The 18,778-nt window shown below is 44.5% G+C and overlaps 1 protein-coding gene across 1 annotated transcript in view; it reads left to right on the forward strand.

Moving 5' to 3' along the window:
* LMAN1L (lectin, mannose binding 1 like) overlaps positions 1 to 13,973 on the forward strand; it is a 245,955-nt gene extending 231,982 nt beyond the window's left edge. The window contains exon 13 of the mRNA XM_085646314.1: positions 13,741 to 13,973. Within this exon, the coding sequence (XP_085502440.1) occupies positions 13,741 to 13,777 (37 nt within the window). The 3' untranslated portion in view covers positions 13,778 to 13,973. The remainder of the gene's footprint in view (positions 1 to 13,740) is intronic.
* The last annotated feature ends 4,805 nt before the right edge of the window (positions 13,974 to 18,778 follow it).

An 18,778-nucleotide genomic window follows, 5' to 3' on the forward strand; every position in this document is an offset into this window, starting at 1 on the left:
TATGGAAATATACATGTGGGTGGAGCTTTGCCTAACTTTAATGATATAGCTTACTGTGGGTGCGTTTGCTCTTGTTCTAACACCTCATAGTTCTGTAGCATAAATGATAGCAGTGCAAATTCATACTGATGTTTTGGGATGGCTGGATGTACACTTACTGCTGAGGGTTATTTCTTTAAAATCTGCAATATTTGTATTTAATCTGCTAAAAGACAACTTATTTGCTATAATGTAGAGTAGCTGATATATATGTTTTGGCATGCTATCACAAATGACATGCTGTATAACAGGACGTACACTTGTGCCCCTATAACATGGAATGGTTCAATTGTGTTGCTGTTCTAAAACCTGTCAGAATATTCCCGAGGTGGCTTGCAAATATTCCTGGTGGTGGACCATACATTGCCAACATAATGGCCCTTCGAGTGGGATGGGGCTGCGGTCTCACGCCTTCGAAAACAATTGAAAACAATGAGACCAAATTGGAGAAAAAACCATGGGTGTACTAGGCAGATTAGTCTGGTACTCAAAACATATTTCAAAACTTCATGGTATGAAGAAAGCATGAGTCAGCCAGAGATGTTGAGCGAATGAGTATAGAGACAGTCTCAATACCACAACCTCAAAGGAGGAAAAGTGGGTGAGGGAGGTCAGCGATAGAGAAAACACCATAAGTGCAGACCCTCTTCTGCAGAATGGCGACAGTTGGATAGATTATGCTTTTCCAACAGAGAGCAATAGTCTTGAAACAGAATACAGATCTCAATATTGTGCCTTCTCTGTCCAAATACGTCCACTGCAGCCAGTCCACTGCAGCCCTAGAAGATACCAAAGAGGGCATGTGTCAGTAGACCCCATTGGCAGTCAGATGAAGCATTACAGGCTGTGATCACAGAAAGGTTTGAAGGGTGGAAGGAGGTAGGCTCGTTTCCTGGAGAAGGAGGTGTTTAAGGTGCTGTGAGTCTCAAGAGGTTTCGACTGTAGGGAAGGATATGAAGGCACCAGTGGATTCTGCTTACTCAAAAGACAGGAAAATGACAACCTTATAAAAGTCATACTTGCAGCATATGTTGCCTCTGGCTTTACTACACATACATCATAGAAGTGACTTTGCTACTTATGTTCCAACTGAAGTGAACACTGTGCACACGTACATGCATGCAAGCCAACTCCATCCTCACTGGTGATATAGCGCATAGCCTATGTTATTTAAAAAGAATGTAAGTGTGGGTACAACTTGCATTTTAGATTTATGCACTGTGCAGCTTGGCCCAGTTACAGTTGATTTATATAGTATCTTATTTAGGGTTTGGCAGATGCCTCTTTTAGAGGTGGGGGATTCCCTTGACAGCAGAGCATGCCCATTGGCTCCATTGTCTGTCACCTGTACCAGTAATACCTGTTTACCAGACAGCCGTAGGCATGCCCAATTCACGAAGCATGGAGGACCTTGGCATGTAAAATGGACAGTGGCTCCCCAGAGCTGGGAGAAAAACTCCCTGCTTGTAATGGCCATTGCCATTTTGAATTCAAGAAGCAAACCCTCACTATGGTGATTGAGCGTGAAATAGAGAATACCGTTCCGAGCTTGCATGCATTTTCACTGAAAGTGTTAAGCTGTGTTGGCTGTAGCACTTTGATTCAAAGTGCCCCATCAGAAGCCAGTGAACTCAGAATTTGGCGGTGTGGCTCTTCCTGAGTGGCATGGTGCTAATCCACCACATTCTAAATGGCCCCCATAATGCTCAACATAGCACTGTAAATGGTAAATGGCTTAATTGTTCACTATAATAAACCTCATGGCCTAGTTTTGAGTGAGTCATGGTTGTTTCCCTCATGATGCAGTTTTTGCTCCAAATGTGATTAGCGAAAACTTCCTTATAGGGTCATACGTGGAATTTGACGTTCTACAGCTGACTTTAAGAAATGGTAATTATGCCAATTAAATAGCTAATATGTTTCTATTGTTTAGGGATAGAAACATTGTTGCAAAGTCATCCTGTGCCCTGGGAACCCAATTTTTTGCTGACTGGTATTGGTGGTAAGTGACTCTGACTGTCCCTGGGCTCTGCCTAACCAGCCCCAGGGCCAGTGCTATACTGAAAAAAACACTTAAAATACAGTGAAAACACCGACATACACTAGGGTTCACTATGGGTTAGGGTACCCCTATGATTGGCATGACCTCCCCTATAAAGCCCTACTAGTACATAATAGGACAGGGGGATCAAAACTATATTTAAGTCCCTGGTATATAATAGGACATGGCAGTTTAGAGGCCAGCAGCCCTTTCTGCACTTGCAGGTGTGCACTGCTGAGGCCTGAGTTCAGTTTAAAAGTAGCCCTGGGTTGCAGGACTGCTTTTAAAATGCAAATTGTGCCCAAACTCGACTTTGGTGTTTGGGGCACTTACAAATTAATATACTACCATATTTTGGCATATTAGGTACCCCCATTGTCTCCTCAAAGTGTCCCAGGAGTGGAGGAGGGGCTTGTCAGGAACGTATAAAGAGTACTCTAATAAAATAGGTTGTGTATGCCTTGGGGATGGTGAAATTGCACATTTCACTTCCCTCATTGTAGTAGGTTTTGTATACCTTGGGGATAGTGAAATTGCACGTTTCACTTCCCTCATTGTAGTAGGTTTTGTATACCTTGGGGATAGTGAAATTGCACATTTCACTTCCCTCATTGTAGTAAAGTGCTTCCAAAATCGACTTTCGTGCTAGGAGCCCTGTGGAGTGAGGATCTGCAATCCATACTCAGAACCCCTAAAGTCTCCCCTAGTTGTTCCAGGGGTGGGGGTGGGGGTGTCCTGCAGATATAGTCAGGGTCCTTATAAAATATGTTTTATAAGCCCTGGGGTTGGAGAAATTGCCCAGTTCAATTTGCCCATTGCAGAACCCCAGCCACATAGGTTAACATGGCATTCAGTTAATAATTAATAACTAACGCTGGGCTTTGCAGAAAAATATCATTCAAGGACTTAGGTATTGATAAATCCAACAACATGCTGTAGTTAAAATTATCCTAAAATGTACAAAAAATAAGTGATATAGCATAGAGTGGCACTATCTGCTCGAAGTCCTGAGGAGGTTTGGGTTTGGTCCCCAGTTTCAATCCGGGATTAAGCTGCTATATAAGCATCCCTTGGCCAGGGTCCGAGTTAACGGCTCGGTGTCCAGATCCTTTGCTCTTCACAATGGAACTAGGCAGGGGTGCCCTCTTTCTCCAATTTTGTTTGCACTAGCGCTCCACCACTTGCGGCATCGGTGAGGGGGGACCCGGTGATCTCCAGTATCTACGAGGGGGACCAATGGGAAAAGAGTATATCATTTTACGCTGACGATGTTCTTCTGTATGCGACGCGACCACAGTTCACGATCAACCGTCTATTACAATTTTTTTTATTATTTGAAGGATACTCTGGATATCAGATTAACTGGGATAAGTCACTCCTGAATATACTATCAAACGGTCCACTATCGATTGCAGGTTAAAGATAGTTTTAAATATCTGGGCATACAAATAGCCAAAACGGACGCGGAGTTCCTGGCTAGACCCCTTGAGGAGAGATGTCGCTCACTGGAGGACCTTGCCGATCTCTCTTATGGGAAGAGCAGTTCTCTTCAAAATGATGTCACTACTATGACTATTGTACATCTTGCAGAACTCCCCATGTCCGATACCCGACAACTTCTTTAGGGACGTGGATAGTGAACTGAGGAAGCTACTGTGAGATGGGGGGGCTCTAGGATCACACTGGCCAAACTACAGAGGGGAGTGTATGACAGCGGTTTGGCCATCCCAGACCTTAAAAAATATTACTGGGCTTCGCACCTAATGGTAGTCAACGACTGGGTATTCTCGGACAGGGGTGACCCGGCGTACCGAGTGGATCATTGGGCGATGGGGACCAGGATGTATCTTGGTGCACCCAATGGGATAGAAAAGAAAGCATGCCACCCCATACACGGATCGTATTGAATGGTGTGGACGAGAGCCAATAGATTTCTGAGCTGGCATGACAGATTGACGGACCAGACCCCGCTGTGGGATAGTGATATGCTACGAGAAGTGGGCAGACTCCAAGGTTTCGGTAAGTGGAAACTAATTGACATAGCCCGTCTGGGGGATGTATGGCGTGGACAGGCTGGGATCCCATTCTCTGACTTACAAGAGGAATATCAACTAGCGGATACTAAAGATAGAGATTCTTGCAACTGACGCACGCATTGCGCAGACATCTCCGGGAGGGGGAGCAAATTCCTGAATATAGCCCGCTAGAGGACAGATTGCAACTAGACCCAATTCCTGAAAAAGCACTGTCCTGCACATATAGAAAGATCATTAATAACTCTCCGGATCTTCTCCTGAAGTTACGGGAGGCATGGGAATCCGAAGTGGGCTTGCTGCAAGACAATGATTGGACAGAGGCAGTGCAAAGCCCTAGAGAAGTTGCCATTAGGGCAAGGTTCCGGCTCATACAGTTAAGAATCCTACTACTTAGGTCCTATTACACAAGTATGCTCATGTTTAAGATGGGACGCACACTCACAGAGGATTGTCAAAGGGGATGTAAGCAAAAGGGTACCTTCTTCCATATTTTATGGGAATGTCCGATATTACAGAGGTTTTGGGAGAGGGTGACACGGATAATGACAGAGGTGGTTGGGCAATCAGTTCCTGTGGAAGCCCGGTGGCACATGCTGTGCGTGTCCGGGGAGCAGACATGGTCTAAGTATCGAAAAATGTGGCTGCTCGTGGCCGCAATGGTGGCTAAGAGGAATATTGCCGGGGCCTGAGGGGCCACCCAACCGCCAACAGTGGCACGATGGAAGATTGACATGGACTGGTGTTGTGCAGCTGAAAAGGTGATTTATGAAAGTAGAGGCTGCCCCAAGAAATGGGAAAAGGTGTGGCATCAATGGGAAATGTACAGGGTTGGGTGAGAGATACCTGGTTCCTAAGGTGGGTTGGGGGAGTAGATCTGGGCATGTTGGATGGGTTCTAATAAAACTACTGGTTCAACCACAAGTACTGCTATAACTAAGAACTGTGAGATATGGTAACAGCTGTGTACTATCGACCACTGATTGATGTAATGTTCTAGATTAGAACTGACGAATGTTTAATAAAAAGGAATAAAAAAAGAAATAAAAAAAAGAAGTTATAAGACTTTCCTGTCTGTAATCCAATATTCAGCCTTCTAGTGGTCTGCGCTACTCCATCCCACCCAAACAAAACACCTACACCCAGGTAGTCCTCCTCAGCTACGTGGAAAAACCTGGAAAGTTCATCAGCATTGGCATGGGCAAGCTCAGGTCTGTGTTTCACTGTAAAGTCCATTCCTTGTATGGAGATAGACCACCTCAATAGCTTGGGATTCTCCCCTCTCATCTGCATGAGACATCTTAGAGGCCTGTGGTCAGTTTGAACATGAAAGTGAGTCCCAAACAAATATGGTCTCAGTTTTCCAGGGACCAAACCACAGCAAAAGCCTGTCTCTCAATGGCACTCCACCTCTGCTCTCTGGGAAGAAGTCGCCTGCTAGTAAAGGCGACTGGCTGATGAAGGCCCTCTTCATTTAACTATGCCAACAGTGCCCCAATCCCTTGTTCTGAAGCATCTGTCTTAACCACACATTTCTTTGCGTAGGCAGGAGCAGCTATCAGTGTCAAAAGCCATCTGACACTCTGGGATCCAATCCACCTTCATTGGCCTCTTCTTAGAAGTCAGTTCTGTTATGGGCCCCACAACGTTCCCATAAATTTGAACCAACCTTCTATAGTACCCAGTCAGTCAAAGGAATGTCCGACCTGAATCTGGGTAACAGGAGCTGTTCAATCCAAAATAGTTTGAATTTTGGATTTGGACACCACCTCTTTTGGAAAACACACTCTGGTGAACACACCAAACAGTGCTCTAGCCACTGCAGGAGCATCTATGGGTTTAAGAGGGATTGCCTCTGGGTACCTGGTGCACTACCACCAAGATATACCTATTCCCTGATGCAGTAGGTGAGTCCAGGGGACCAACAATGTCCATCCCCACCCTTTCAAAGGGAACCCCAACCACTGGCTGTGGTATTAGGGGAGACTTTGTCTTGCCCCCTGCCTTGCAACTGGTCTGACAGGTGACACAGGAGCTACAAAACACCTTTAACTTTTCAGACATGTGGAGCTAGTAGAAATGGTTCACTAACTGGTTCCATGTCTTTGTCTGTCCCAAATGTCCGTCCCAAATGTCCTGCCAAGGGGATATCATGACCCAAAATCAGGATGAACTCTCTGTACTTCTGGGGCACCACCAATCTCTGCCTCAGTATAAAGCAGTCCATCTTTACGAATAGATTCTGTGAAATCCACTGTCATCCCCCTCCTCTTGCTTAGAGGCAATCTGCCTTAAGCTCTCAAGGGTGGGACAGTCTATCTGTCCCTTGCAGAACCCCTCCCTGGAGGGTCCACCTGTTCCTGTCAGTTCTGCCAAATCTGACAGCTCTGGCAGGGATGGAGTCCCTACCTCAGAGGCCAGATCCTCCCCATGAGGGTCAAATTCCTTCACCTCCGGAGTTGCCTGGGCTGGCTCACCAGGCCCACTGCCCTTGTTCTTGGATGCTTGGCCATTTGTTCCAGGGTCCAAGTGTCCAGCCTTTCCCTTCTGGATAGTTTGTGACCTAGTCACAGCACATACCCACTCAGGGATCTCCAATATTTTGATATGGAGACGTCTCTCCACCACTGACCACTCAGATGCTTTGAGATTATTGCCCAGTAAACATTGGACTGGGAGCACAGGAGACACAGCTACCTTCTTAGAGCCTGTCACACCTCCCCATTTCAAATCCACCATAGCCATAGGATGGAGCCTGGTAATCCTGTCTGCATAGGTAAACTGGTGAAACTCCCCAAGTAGCAACTTCCCCTGAGGCACCAGCTTGTCCAGGACCATAGTTTTTTTTTTTAACTTTTCAAAAACCTTTATTTACGTATAGGAATTGTACAGGGCAGACCACCGACTATCCACGTAGCAGTGGGAGGACTCTGCCGTCCAGTCGGGCAGTTAAGTTATCTCTTACATGGCCATTTAGCCGACATCCCGGAGGACCGGCGGCGTCTCAATAAAACATCATATACAATAGTCCGGTCATGATCGCAACTTCGATTGGAGGTTGCACTAGTCCCCAGTCTACGTTACAGTCATACGTTTATGAATGAGAAGTATAAAATTATCCACCTGCGCCTGCAAACCTGGCGTAGTCCCTGTAGGTTCTAATCATATCACTAACCCCAACCACCCACCCCCCCACCGCACGCTAGCTGTCTCCTCCTTTCCCCCATCTACATGTACACGCGTCCTCAGTCCTTCGTCCAGGACCATAGTTATACTAGCCCCTGTGTCTCTGATAGCCTCCCCCTTAGCCCCATCAACTTTAGGCCACTGCCTGTACTTATCTATGTTTGGAAGTAAGGCAGGAAGGGTTGCAATATTTGCACCACCCTGGGACACTAAGGTTGCTTCTACCATCTGCCAACCCCTCTGGGGATGGCCCCTTAGTGGGGGGTTTCTTGGTGCAGACCGTATCTACCTTTTTGTGCCCTGGCTGGTTACAGTCATAGCACTTATCCACCTTTGGGGGATCAAGGAACCTACCGTTCTTTTTCTCATACCCCCGCCCTTTAAATTTGGGTTGGCTTGGGACCCCGTCCTAGTTGAGGTTTTTGTGGGTCTTTGGAGGACTCCTTCTGCTTTTGACCTTCCTTTCCCTGGGCTTTCTCCTGAGCAGGAACCTGTCTTCCTTTCTTCTGGTCACCCCCTGGCACTGAGTGGAAATCCGGTTCTCACCCACTCATCAGGTGCCTTGACGAGGTCTCTAGGACTAGTAAGCTTTGAGTTGACTAGGTACTGGCATACCTTCTCTTCAGCACAATGAGTCAAAATGTGCTCTCTCACGAACAAATTAAACAATTCCTCATATGTGTCAACATTGTTGCCAACAATCCAGCCTTATAGTCGCTTCTGTGAGGTGTCCAAAAATTCTACCCATGACTTTGTACTCCCTTTCTGGGTGTCTCTGATCTTCACCCTGTACTGCTCTAGGGTTAAACCAAATTTCTCAACTAAACATTGTCTCATGTGAGTGTAAGAATTTGCAGCATCAGGAGCCTATCTCTTCCAACCACTGGAATCCGTTCCCACAATGCTTGGGGTGGACCACCCACATCTCAAGGGCCCTTTTAAATGCAGTCAATCATTTGTCAGTGTCATCCCCCTCTGTGTACCTCGGTACTATATACCCTTGGAAAGTTTGTGGTCAAACCAGCCACCCCTGGACATCTTAAACTCTTCATAATTTTCACTTCCACCATTTCTTTTTGTCACCTCCTCCCTCTCCCACTTCTCAGCCAATTCCAGTTTCCTCTGCTCCAAAGATATCAAAGCTAGTTGGGCCTCATGCTGTCTCTCTGCAAGGGACAGCGGAGGTTCCTGAGTAGGGGAGCCTGTACCCCCACCATCTGAAATTACCAGGCTATCACTGGGAAAAAATGGTAGAGGCACCATCCACACCATGCTCCTGGGTGAGGCTGGGGGGGGGGACACCCTCAATCCCACCTTGAATCTCCTCAGCTACCCTAGCCCAGGCCCTAATGGACTTCAGCAAGCTTGCCTTGCTAAACTTGTTGGAAGCAGGCAGCCTCCTAAGCCAACACAGCACCCTATGATCAGCCATCCTGAGCTTAGGCAATTTAGATCCATGGTTTCCCCAAGTTTTGGGTCGAAACAACTAGCAAAACAGACTTAGATTAATTTTGGAAAAATCAAAACAATGGATGAAAAATAGTTTCGGAAAAACAAGAGGGCAGTAGGCCATCAAATTGCCACACCTCCACCGTTATATCTCTAAAACTTATTTTAAGTGATGTTTATCATATGGTGTGCACTCCCTGCAGGCACCCTCTGGCCAAAGTATGCTACCCTACCAAAGGGAACATTTTATAGACATTATGACCAGAGGCGCTCCACGTTGAAAATATTAATGTTTATAAAGAATAACAATTATCTAAGAAAAGTTCATAAATCCAGAAGTATTCTTCTCTTTATTGGTACCTCTTAACTATACTGCAAAAGGCAGCCAACGCATTTCATCCAATAGAAAATGGTCTTCTTCAGGGCTGAAATATGATACATGTAGAACATATATGAATATACACTAACACACAATAACAATTCTTTTTGTACAACCTTTTGAATAAAAAAGACATTACATAGTGACATTTTGACAAACATGACTTAAAACCTTATTTGACAATAAAAATAAATGTATGCACAAAAAAGCAAAGACTATACATAGAACAAGGTCATACACCACAAAGTGAAATTTAAAAACATGCATTGCCTACAATGGTGAAATTGCAACCACAGGTGGTTTTGAAATGCTTGAGCCACCAAATGTTTATTCATCCCTCTGGTATAAAAAAGATTTGAAGTTTATAGTGCCTATGATGTCCAACACAATTCATAGAACACAATTTGTGCAACCGGTTGTCGTGTGGGGTATTTTCCTAAAGGCTAGATGACCTTACATTCACCCATAGTGCTGCCCATTGACCCAACCTATGGCAAGTGCAATCAGCAATAGAGATAGGAGACAGGAAAAGAAGTGTCAACAGAGCTCCAGACCCCCAGAAAAAAATTGAAAAAGTGAACACCAAAGAATATATACAAATGTTGGATATATAAAAAAGAATAGTGAGAGGGGAATCAGAGCATAAGAGCGGGTACATACCATTAATAGGGTAAAACAGATGTTAAAATTGTATAGTCCAGCTGAATATAGTACATGCATTTGGCCCGGTACTAGGAGTGGTACAGTTCCCACAATAGCCTGTCTGGTAAAAGAAAAAATATTAAACACAATGCAAGACCAGATGCGATATCTGTCCTATTATTATAGAGAGGAGATGGTATATGAGTGAGGGTGAGTACAAGTACAGGACTCTGTGGTGTGTAGAAAATAGAATCAATTATGATACATAACCATAAATACACACATAGATACATAAATGACATTCCACCGGTGTGTGGATTCGGAATGCAGAAGTTTCCTTTGAATGTAAATCAATAGTTTACACCACATATGGATGAGCCCATTCAAGTACAGGGAGGCGTTACCAAAACTGTCCAGAAAAGTGTGGAGGTATGCATTCAATTATGCATACCTATACAAATGATGTAAAAATGTAAGTGGTTCGTCGCCAGCTGTATTAGTAGAAACTAATATTACCACATGGTGATATAATGTTCATAACTGTATACACAAAACCACAGTTTATCAAATCATGTGAGAAGTAGTTAAATACCGTTGGGGACATGTTGTAAATAACCGATGTACCCGCCGACAACATAGGTCAAACATTAAATGTTCAAATCAAATCATGAGACAAGTGGTTAAATACTGTTGGGGACATGTAAATAATCGATGTACCCGACAACGTAAGTTAAATAGTAAACGTACAAATCGAGCATTGAAAATCTGGAATAGTAACTCCGAAAAACATGCAGTGTGTGCAAAACATGCGTTAAATCCAGACTCAATGGGGCATATTATCAAGCCAGGCGATAAAATTATCGCCGCTTTAGCGGCAGAAAACTGCCGCTAAAACGGCGATAATGGGCTTGATGATTTGCACTATGGAATTCCAATTGAAGCCCATGTTAGATGTCCTTCACATCTAACACGGGCTTCAATTGGAATTCCATAGAGCATATTATCAAGCCCATTATCGCCGTTTTAGCAGCAGTTTTTTGCCGCCAAAGCGGCGATAATTTTATCGCCTGGCTTGATAATATGTTATGTTATGTTATGTTATCTGGTGTTTTATTGAGCACTCAGCTACTCAAGCAGAGTGTCCCGCCGCTGTGTACTGCTGGGGAACCCATCCTGGCTTTCCCTGTGAGATGGTCCCTTACTGGGCATCTCCAAGGTGAAGACAAGCATCCCCGGTGCTGGTGGGGCCGTAAGTGGAGATTAAGCAAGCTAGTGCCCAGAGTTGCTGAGTGTGATCCATGATTAGAATAGGCACCGAGGCGAGAATTATCGAGTCCGCTGACCTTGGCCCAAGACCCTGCCGCGTCGGGAATCGAACCCTGGTCCCTGACCGACCTCTGCTTCCGGGTCTGCCGCCTCTAACCAGTGAGCCACACCACACCCCAATATTCTTGGATAACCGGCAATAAGAGAGCCCTGCAACGTTGTTGCTAGGCTATACTGACTATCAAATATGGTTGGAAATTGACTGAATGATGTTCCCATAAATATAATAGGCCACAATCACTATATTCTAATCGGTTTCCCCCAGGTAGACGTTAACATACTTCCATCAGCGCTGGTGTACGGGAGCCCCACTGGTGTAACGAAAATTGAGGGAGCCTCCCTGCACGGTACAAAGAGGGGCCCCCTCCAGGCTCAATCAGGAGCGCTCTGGCCAGAGTGCAGTGCAGAGAGCTTGGGGCCCCCCGCACTGCGGGGGCTGCGGGGGCCTGTGTTACGCCCCCGTTCTCAAGAGCGCGCGCGGTCAGAGCGACAAACCCGCACCTCCCAAGTCCGGTGCTTATGATCGAGGCGTGGCGCATAACAATGACACATTAGTTGATCGAAAGCGGCCCGTGCTAGGGGAGGTATTGGAGAATCAGTTCCGAACTATATCGGCCGTATTGAAAGGGTTAAAAACATGCACAGAAATGCATCTACAAACAGTTAGCTATAAAACACAAACACGTCCAGCGTACTGTTTCTACAATTGGATCATATTTTTGTAAAAGATTTCCATGTGAGCGAATCATTCTGATAAGGTCGCCATTGCCAGTTCTGTGCAAATGTACGTGGCCAACTGGAGGTGAGATGGGTATAGTGATGCCATTCTACCCCCATGTGAGAAGTCCCTATTCCCTCTCAGCCAATATAATTGTGCAGATGGCCCAAACGAAGTATATACCAAAACAAAAAGTGAAGAGTAATGGAAAAGAAAGTGGAAAATTGAAAAATGAAAATCGTGTGACCTGCATGTTCATGTATGTAATCATTACAGAGCGCATTATGCCTGATGGAAAGAAAAAAGCATAACAATGCCATCAGTAAGTTGTTCCCGCTATATCTGGGAAAAGATGTCCCTCATAGGTTTGACATATTCTTTATTGCTATAATTAACATAACATAATTTGGATGATGTCTTAGTTGCACACACAATATATGTAACATTTCTTTAAACAATAAGAAAAAGAAAAGACAGAGAAATCAATACATGGCATATGTATGTTTGTGTTATGGTGTGATGTTTACACATAGGTTGTTTGTTATGGATCCGAGATCCAAAATAACAAGTTATACACAGATTCATAAGAAAAACTTTGAAAAAGAATAGGGAGTAAGGCCAGGCAACACACAGAATCAAAATAATAAGGAAATAAATTGCCTGTCTGGATGTATATGGGTTATACATCCTACGAAAAAGTGAAATTTATGGTAGCAGAGGTATTAGTGTTGCATATATAGTATTGGTCCCACCCTTCCTTGCCTGAACGGGATCATCCCCTTAGTTAGATAACTTTCTAAAAGTGGCATTTTTAGAATTGTGACTTAAAATCCAACTTTAGCAGGTCCTCATGCCAGCTCCCCCTGCAACAGTTCTCCTGTCCCGCTTACCCACAGTCTGCTACCCCCTGCTGCCTTAGGTTTGTGCCTCCTCTGCTCATTTTCCCCCTTCTTTTCTGTTTGCTTTCTGCTTGGTTTTCTGCCTTTTTCTTCCACTTCTGCCCTCTATTTTTGCCTCTCTCTGCTCATTCTGCCGGTTATTTTTCCTCTTTCTGCTAACTTCTGACTTTTAGTTTGCCTCTTTCTGCTCGTTTCTGACCTTTATTTTACCTCTTTCTGCTTGTTTCTGACTTGGCTCTTTTGTGAAAACATCACATCCACAGCGCCCACAATGCACAATGCTTATACAAATGCTGATTGATTGACCTTACCATTAAAGAGGGTTTAAAATTACAATCCTTCAGACACCAAACGGAATCTTCCTAATTACATCCCCATTGAAAGTCCTCACTTATTAGCTGTAATAAGTTAACCCAATGTTATCCCATGGAAGAGATAGGCCTTCAAGTAGTATACACCTCACCCTGTCCTATGGGCTGGGTAGTGCCTACCCTAGAAGTGACTTATATGTATTAAAAAAGAAGGTTTAAACCTAGGAAAGTGTTACTTTTGCCAGGTCGAAATGGCAGTTTAAAACTGCATGTACAGACTGCAATGGCAGGCCTAAGCCATATTTAAAAGGCAATGTAAGTGGGTGGAACAATTAGTGCTGCAGGCTCACTAGTACAATTTAATTTAGAGGCCCTGGGCACATCAGTACCATGTTATCAGGGACTTGCAAGTAAATGAAATGTGCCTATGGGGTGTAAGCCAATATTACCACTTTTCAGGGAGCCAGCACAAGCCCTTTAGCACTGGTTAGCAGTGGTAAAGTATGCAGATTCCTAAGGCCAGCAAAAACGAAGTCAGCAAAACAGGAGGGATTGAAGGCAAGAATTTGGGGGGAAAAACCACACCAAGGATGTCGTGTCCAGCAATAGTCTTACATTTGCTCATCATGCGGATTGAGAGTCACTGAATGCCTGCTTTGTTGTGTTTATTTTCTCAAATGTACACACACCTCTGTTCCTTCTGGTCCCTCTTTGCAGGACTAAGAAAGATGCAAGTTTAAAAAAGTTTTACTGAAGACTCGTGTTGACAACAGAAACAAGCAGTGACCTCTGAAAACACGAGCTGCAACCTGTGCCAAAGATCCTTCTCTACAGATGTGAGAACGTGCCACCACTGTCCACCTCTGCCCTCATGGATGCATTGAGAGACCTGTCTTCTCCTTAATCTGTTTTTCAATAAAATTATCATTATTTTCCTTTTTAAAACATGAGCAGGTTTTTTATATTATTTTCACCAGTGATCAATTGAAGAACTTTTCATCAGAAATGTAATTTGATCATACATTTATGTCACACAAGCAACACACCCTTTGGCTTACCTGTTCTCTCTTTGTGTATCCTCCACTGATGCCTGTGAAAAAGCCTATTTTGTGACTGTGGAGAATAGCTACACTAATTATGCTAATATGGAGAACTCCCATTGTAGTTCAGCTTACACTACAAGTGTCAGTCAGGGCACTACTCCTCTCTTGAATGTGATTGCATGTGTGTTGAGTATCTTGCCTCCTTTGTCCCTGTTACCCATCAATTGATCATGCCTCTTTTTGGATTATACCAATTTCTGGGCATATACACCATGGGCGTATACGCCTTTCAGAATAAACCCCATTTTCAGGTTGCTGCCATTATGTGGTGTTTGAACCCCTCCCATGTCGGCATGTTGTGTGAGTCCAAATCCTAACTATTGGTTGGCGTTCTGTGGGAAGTCATCTGAATGCTGTCATATTTGAAAGTCTGAAGCTAAGTGAAATTTGTGTTAAGCTTGCATAATTTTTGTATTTTTTCACAGCACTTATTATGCAGAATTCAGAAAATATGCTGTAATGCTGAAGCGCATAATTACATGTCATTCACTGTGAATTCGCCATTTGCTGTAAAAATGTGTGTGAATGCATGGTAACAATGGAACTGATGAGTGGTTGGTGTTCCCTGTGCTCTATTTTTTTTTGCACTTATTTTAAGCGTGAAATGCATCCTCACACTTAGGGCCCGGTTACAATGCGGTAAGAAATGGCTCCGACCCTCAGTCGGAGCCATCCTTATCGCATCGTAATCTCCTGTTTGTAATAATTTCCGACCGACCCATTTTGATGGAGTCGATCGGAAATTATTACAAACAGGAGTTCCGAATGGCTGACGACGGGCTCGGAGAGCCCATCCGCCATTCAGAAGGCCTGCAGTAATCCCTCAACCGACTCTTTCCGGCCGAGGGATTACGATGGCAGTTTCCCACTGCCTTTCTTTGCCGGCCTTTCTGACACAGAAAGGCATTGGGAAACTCTCTTTGGGAGCCCCCAGCAGGGGGCACCTATGGTGCCCCCCTTTTGATCCCTCACCCTGTGGCAGGCACCTTAAGGTGCCTGCCACAGGGTGCAGTGATTAACTGCAACTCTGCTCTTTAGATTGCAGCATAGGATTGTGACCAAACAGGGTTCGGTTGGATCCTAATTCCTGGGCAGTAACCGACGACAGGAGGTCGTCCGGTTACAGTTCTAAACTGATGTCCGACGGACTCCGGTCCGTCCGACATCAGAATCAGAGCCTTAGTGTTCACAGGATTGGAGGTATTGATTAATTTGATAAACAGTTCTGTCATATTTACTTCATCTTTCCATATGACCAACATCTCGTTGATGTACCTGTGCCAGACACAAATGTTTGTTTTGAAGGGATTATTTTCAAGAGTAGTAGAATCTCTTCTCAAAGTTATGTACGCCTCAATATGAAAAACCCTGGACGAAGGTTCTCCCATAGAAGTACCACAGGATTGTCAGTAGAGTCTTTTTAAAGTAGTTCTCTGTCAATATTAATTGAGTTAAGGAGGTGATACATTTTCTTGGTGCCTCGTGTCCCCAATCTTAAAAATGCTTTCAATGACTCTAACAGTTTAAATTGTAAGTATAATTGTGTATAACAACTCTATATCTAATCCCATAAGTATACTCTCCACTGGATTAAATGGCATCTGATTGATCAATTCAATAATTTCTTTAATAGCCTCTAGTCTGAATATGATGGCATGCATTGGTCTAATTGTCTTCAATGATGATCTAAAAATTCAGATGTGGTACTAATATTCAACCAATCCCTGATTCTATAGGACATAAAGGTGTGGGTCATGTCGTCTTGTGAATTTTTGGGATTGCGTAAAAGAATGCAATGTGTGGATCTTTTTTGATAAAAAAAAATCAGCTCTTTATTGGCAATCCAATCCCAATCTACTGTATCAGTAACTATACTTTTGGTAGTTTTAAGGAGCCTAGGAGTAGAGTCTTGGGTTATGATCTTGTAATTTTGTGTGTCATCTAGGTGACTTTGCCATTTTTTATTGTGTACTGGGGTATTCTGTAACACTGTTGCACCCCCCTCATCTTCTGTCTTTAAAACAATCTCTTTGTTGTCACCTAATTGTTTCAAGGTTCTCCTCTCATCCTAACTTGTGTTATAGTGTCTTGTTATACTCTGTGGTTGATTGTTTCTTGTTGCCATTTTTAGGTAGATCCACTCTTAGTGGGTAAAGTAAGTGTTACAAATGGGAAGAATGCCATGGAACTTCATAGGAAATCCACTTTCCTAACCTCAATACCACATTTCCCACCATGATCTTCATATTGTCAACCCACAGGGTATATATCATAAGACAGTATATCCTGAGTGAGGTTGAAGGAGTTTTGATAGAAGTAGGTGAAAACAAAGAGATTGCGATAAAGCCAGTAGGTAAACGGTGTGTAATAGTGTTACTGAACACCTCAGCATAAAACATGACCTTCCGTTTGGAGCATCTCTACACCCTATATCTGTAGGACAACTCGCACCATAGGGCACTTGCCTTTCTGGTTGATTATTTTCATGCAACCTGTTCACTGGCAAACCTTGCCTCATTTTACAAACTACTGCCTATTACTTTCAGCATATACATTGTTGTGGAAAGCACAAATGTGTATGCGACTAGAAATCCCTTTGTTTTCAGCACCCTGTAGGAGCAGAGCATGCAAGATTCAGGACGCTGTAAAAATGATTTTTGAGCTGCAAGGCTTGCAAGGTCCAGCACCCTGTAGAAATGCTTCTAGGGCTGCAGGGTATGCAAGGTCCAGCACCCAGTAGAAATGCATCTGGGGCTGCAGGGTATGCAAGGTCCAGCACCCTGTAGAAATGCTTCTGGGGCTGCAGGGTATGCAAGGTCCAGCACCCTGTAGAAATGCTTCTGGGGCTGCAGGGTATGCAAGGTCCAGAACCCTGTAGAAATGCTTCTGGGGCTGCAGGGTATGCAAGGTCCAGCACCCTGTAGAAATGCTTCTGGGGCTGCAGGGTATGCAAGGTCCAGCACCCTGTAGAAATGCTTCTGGGGCTGCAGGGTATGCAAGGTCCAGCACCCTCTTGAAATGCTTCTGGGGCTGCAGGGTATGCAAGGTCCAGCACCCTGTAGAAATGCTTCTGGGGCTGTGGGGTATGCAAGGTCTAGCACCCTGTAGAAATGCTTCTGGGGCTGTGGGGTATGCAAGGTCTAGCACCCTTTGAAAATGCTTCTCATGATCAGGGGCGGCTCCTTCGTTTGAGCAGAGCAGTGTTGCCCCACAAACTTAAATGCCCCCAAAAAAGCTCCAGTGATGAAAAATATAATGATAATAAAGTTAATTTATTACCGTTTTATTTTTCATCCACCCGTCCCAAGCAGAGCGTCATACGGGGTGGGGCCTGCTTAGTGACAGCAGCAGGGAGGAGCAAGGGCTGCCTGGGTACTTCAGTTCAAAGTGTGCATGTCCCTCTTGCAATGGCAAGCCAGACATGCACACTTTGACACCTGTCTAACTCAGCTGTCTTAAGGCCGCTGGGTTAGATCAAGCACAGGCCTCCAGTGCCCTCAGGAGAGCTGAGATAGGCCGCTCTTTCCAATCCTGGTTCTACTCTCATGCTGGTTAACAGCATGAGAGCAGCGCCAGTATTGGTTTGGGGAGTTGTTGAGGGCCCTACACTAGAGCCAGAGCCGAGAAGAAGAATCCGGAGCGAGTAGGACGATCATCAGGTAAGTGCCCATTTATTTCTTTTTTTAATGTGTGAAGTAACCCACCCATGTGCCCACTCCACCGCTCTCTAGCGCTGCGAGCCGCGACTGCTCATGATACAGGGATTCAAGATTAAGCACCATGTAAAATGTTTCTCATGCTATTGAGTATGCATGGTTCTGCATCCTATAGAAACTATTCTCAAGCAGAAGGGCATGCAAGGTTCAGCATCCTGTAGAAATGCTTCCCATACTGAAAGAAATGAATAGTTCAGCAAACGACAGTCATACTTCTCATGCTGCAGGACACATACGATTCATCACCCTTTAGAAATGCTTCTCATGCTGCAGGACATGCAAGCTTCATCACCCTTTAGAAATGCTTCTCATGCTGCAGGACACGTAAGATTCATCACCCTTTAGAAATGCTTCTCATGCTGCAGGACATGCAAGCTTCATCACCCTTTAGAAATGCTTCTCATGCTGCAGGGCATGTAAGATTCATCACCCTTTGGAAATGCTTCTCATGCTGCAGGACACATACGATTCATCACCCTTTAGAAATGCTTCTCATGCTGCAGGACACGTAAGATTCATCACCCTTTAGAAATGCTTCTCATGCTGCAGGACATGCAAGCTTCATCACCCTTTAGAAATGCTTCTCATGCTGCAGGGCATGTAAGATTCATCACCCTTTGGAAATGCTTCTCATGCTGCAGGACATGTAAGATTCATCACCCTTTAGAAATGCTTCTCATGCTGGAGGACATGTAAGCTTCATCACCCTTTAGAAATGCTTCTCATGCTGCAGGACACGTAAGATTCATCACCCTTTAGAAATGCTTCTCATGCTGCAGGGCATGTAAGATTCATCACCCTTTAGAAATGCTGATCATGCTGCAGGACATGTAAGATTCATCACCCTTTAGAAATGCTTCTCATGCAGCAGGGCATGTAAGCGTCATCACCCTTTAGAAATGCTTCTCATGCTGCAGGATACGTAAGATTCATCAC

Source organism: Triturus cristatus, chromosome 3_1 (assembly GCF_964204655.1).
Source record: "Triturus cristatus chromosome 3_1, aTriCri1.1, whole genome shotgun sequence".
NCBI lineage: Eukaryota > Metazoa > Chordata > Amphibia > Caudata > Salamandridae > Triturus > Triturus cristatus.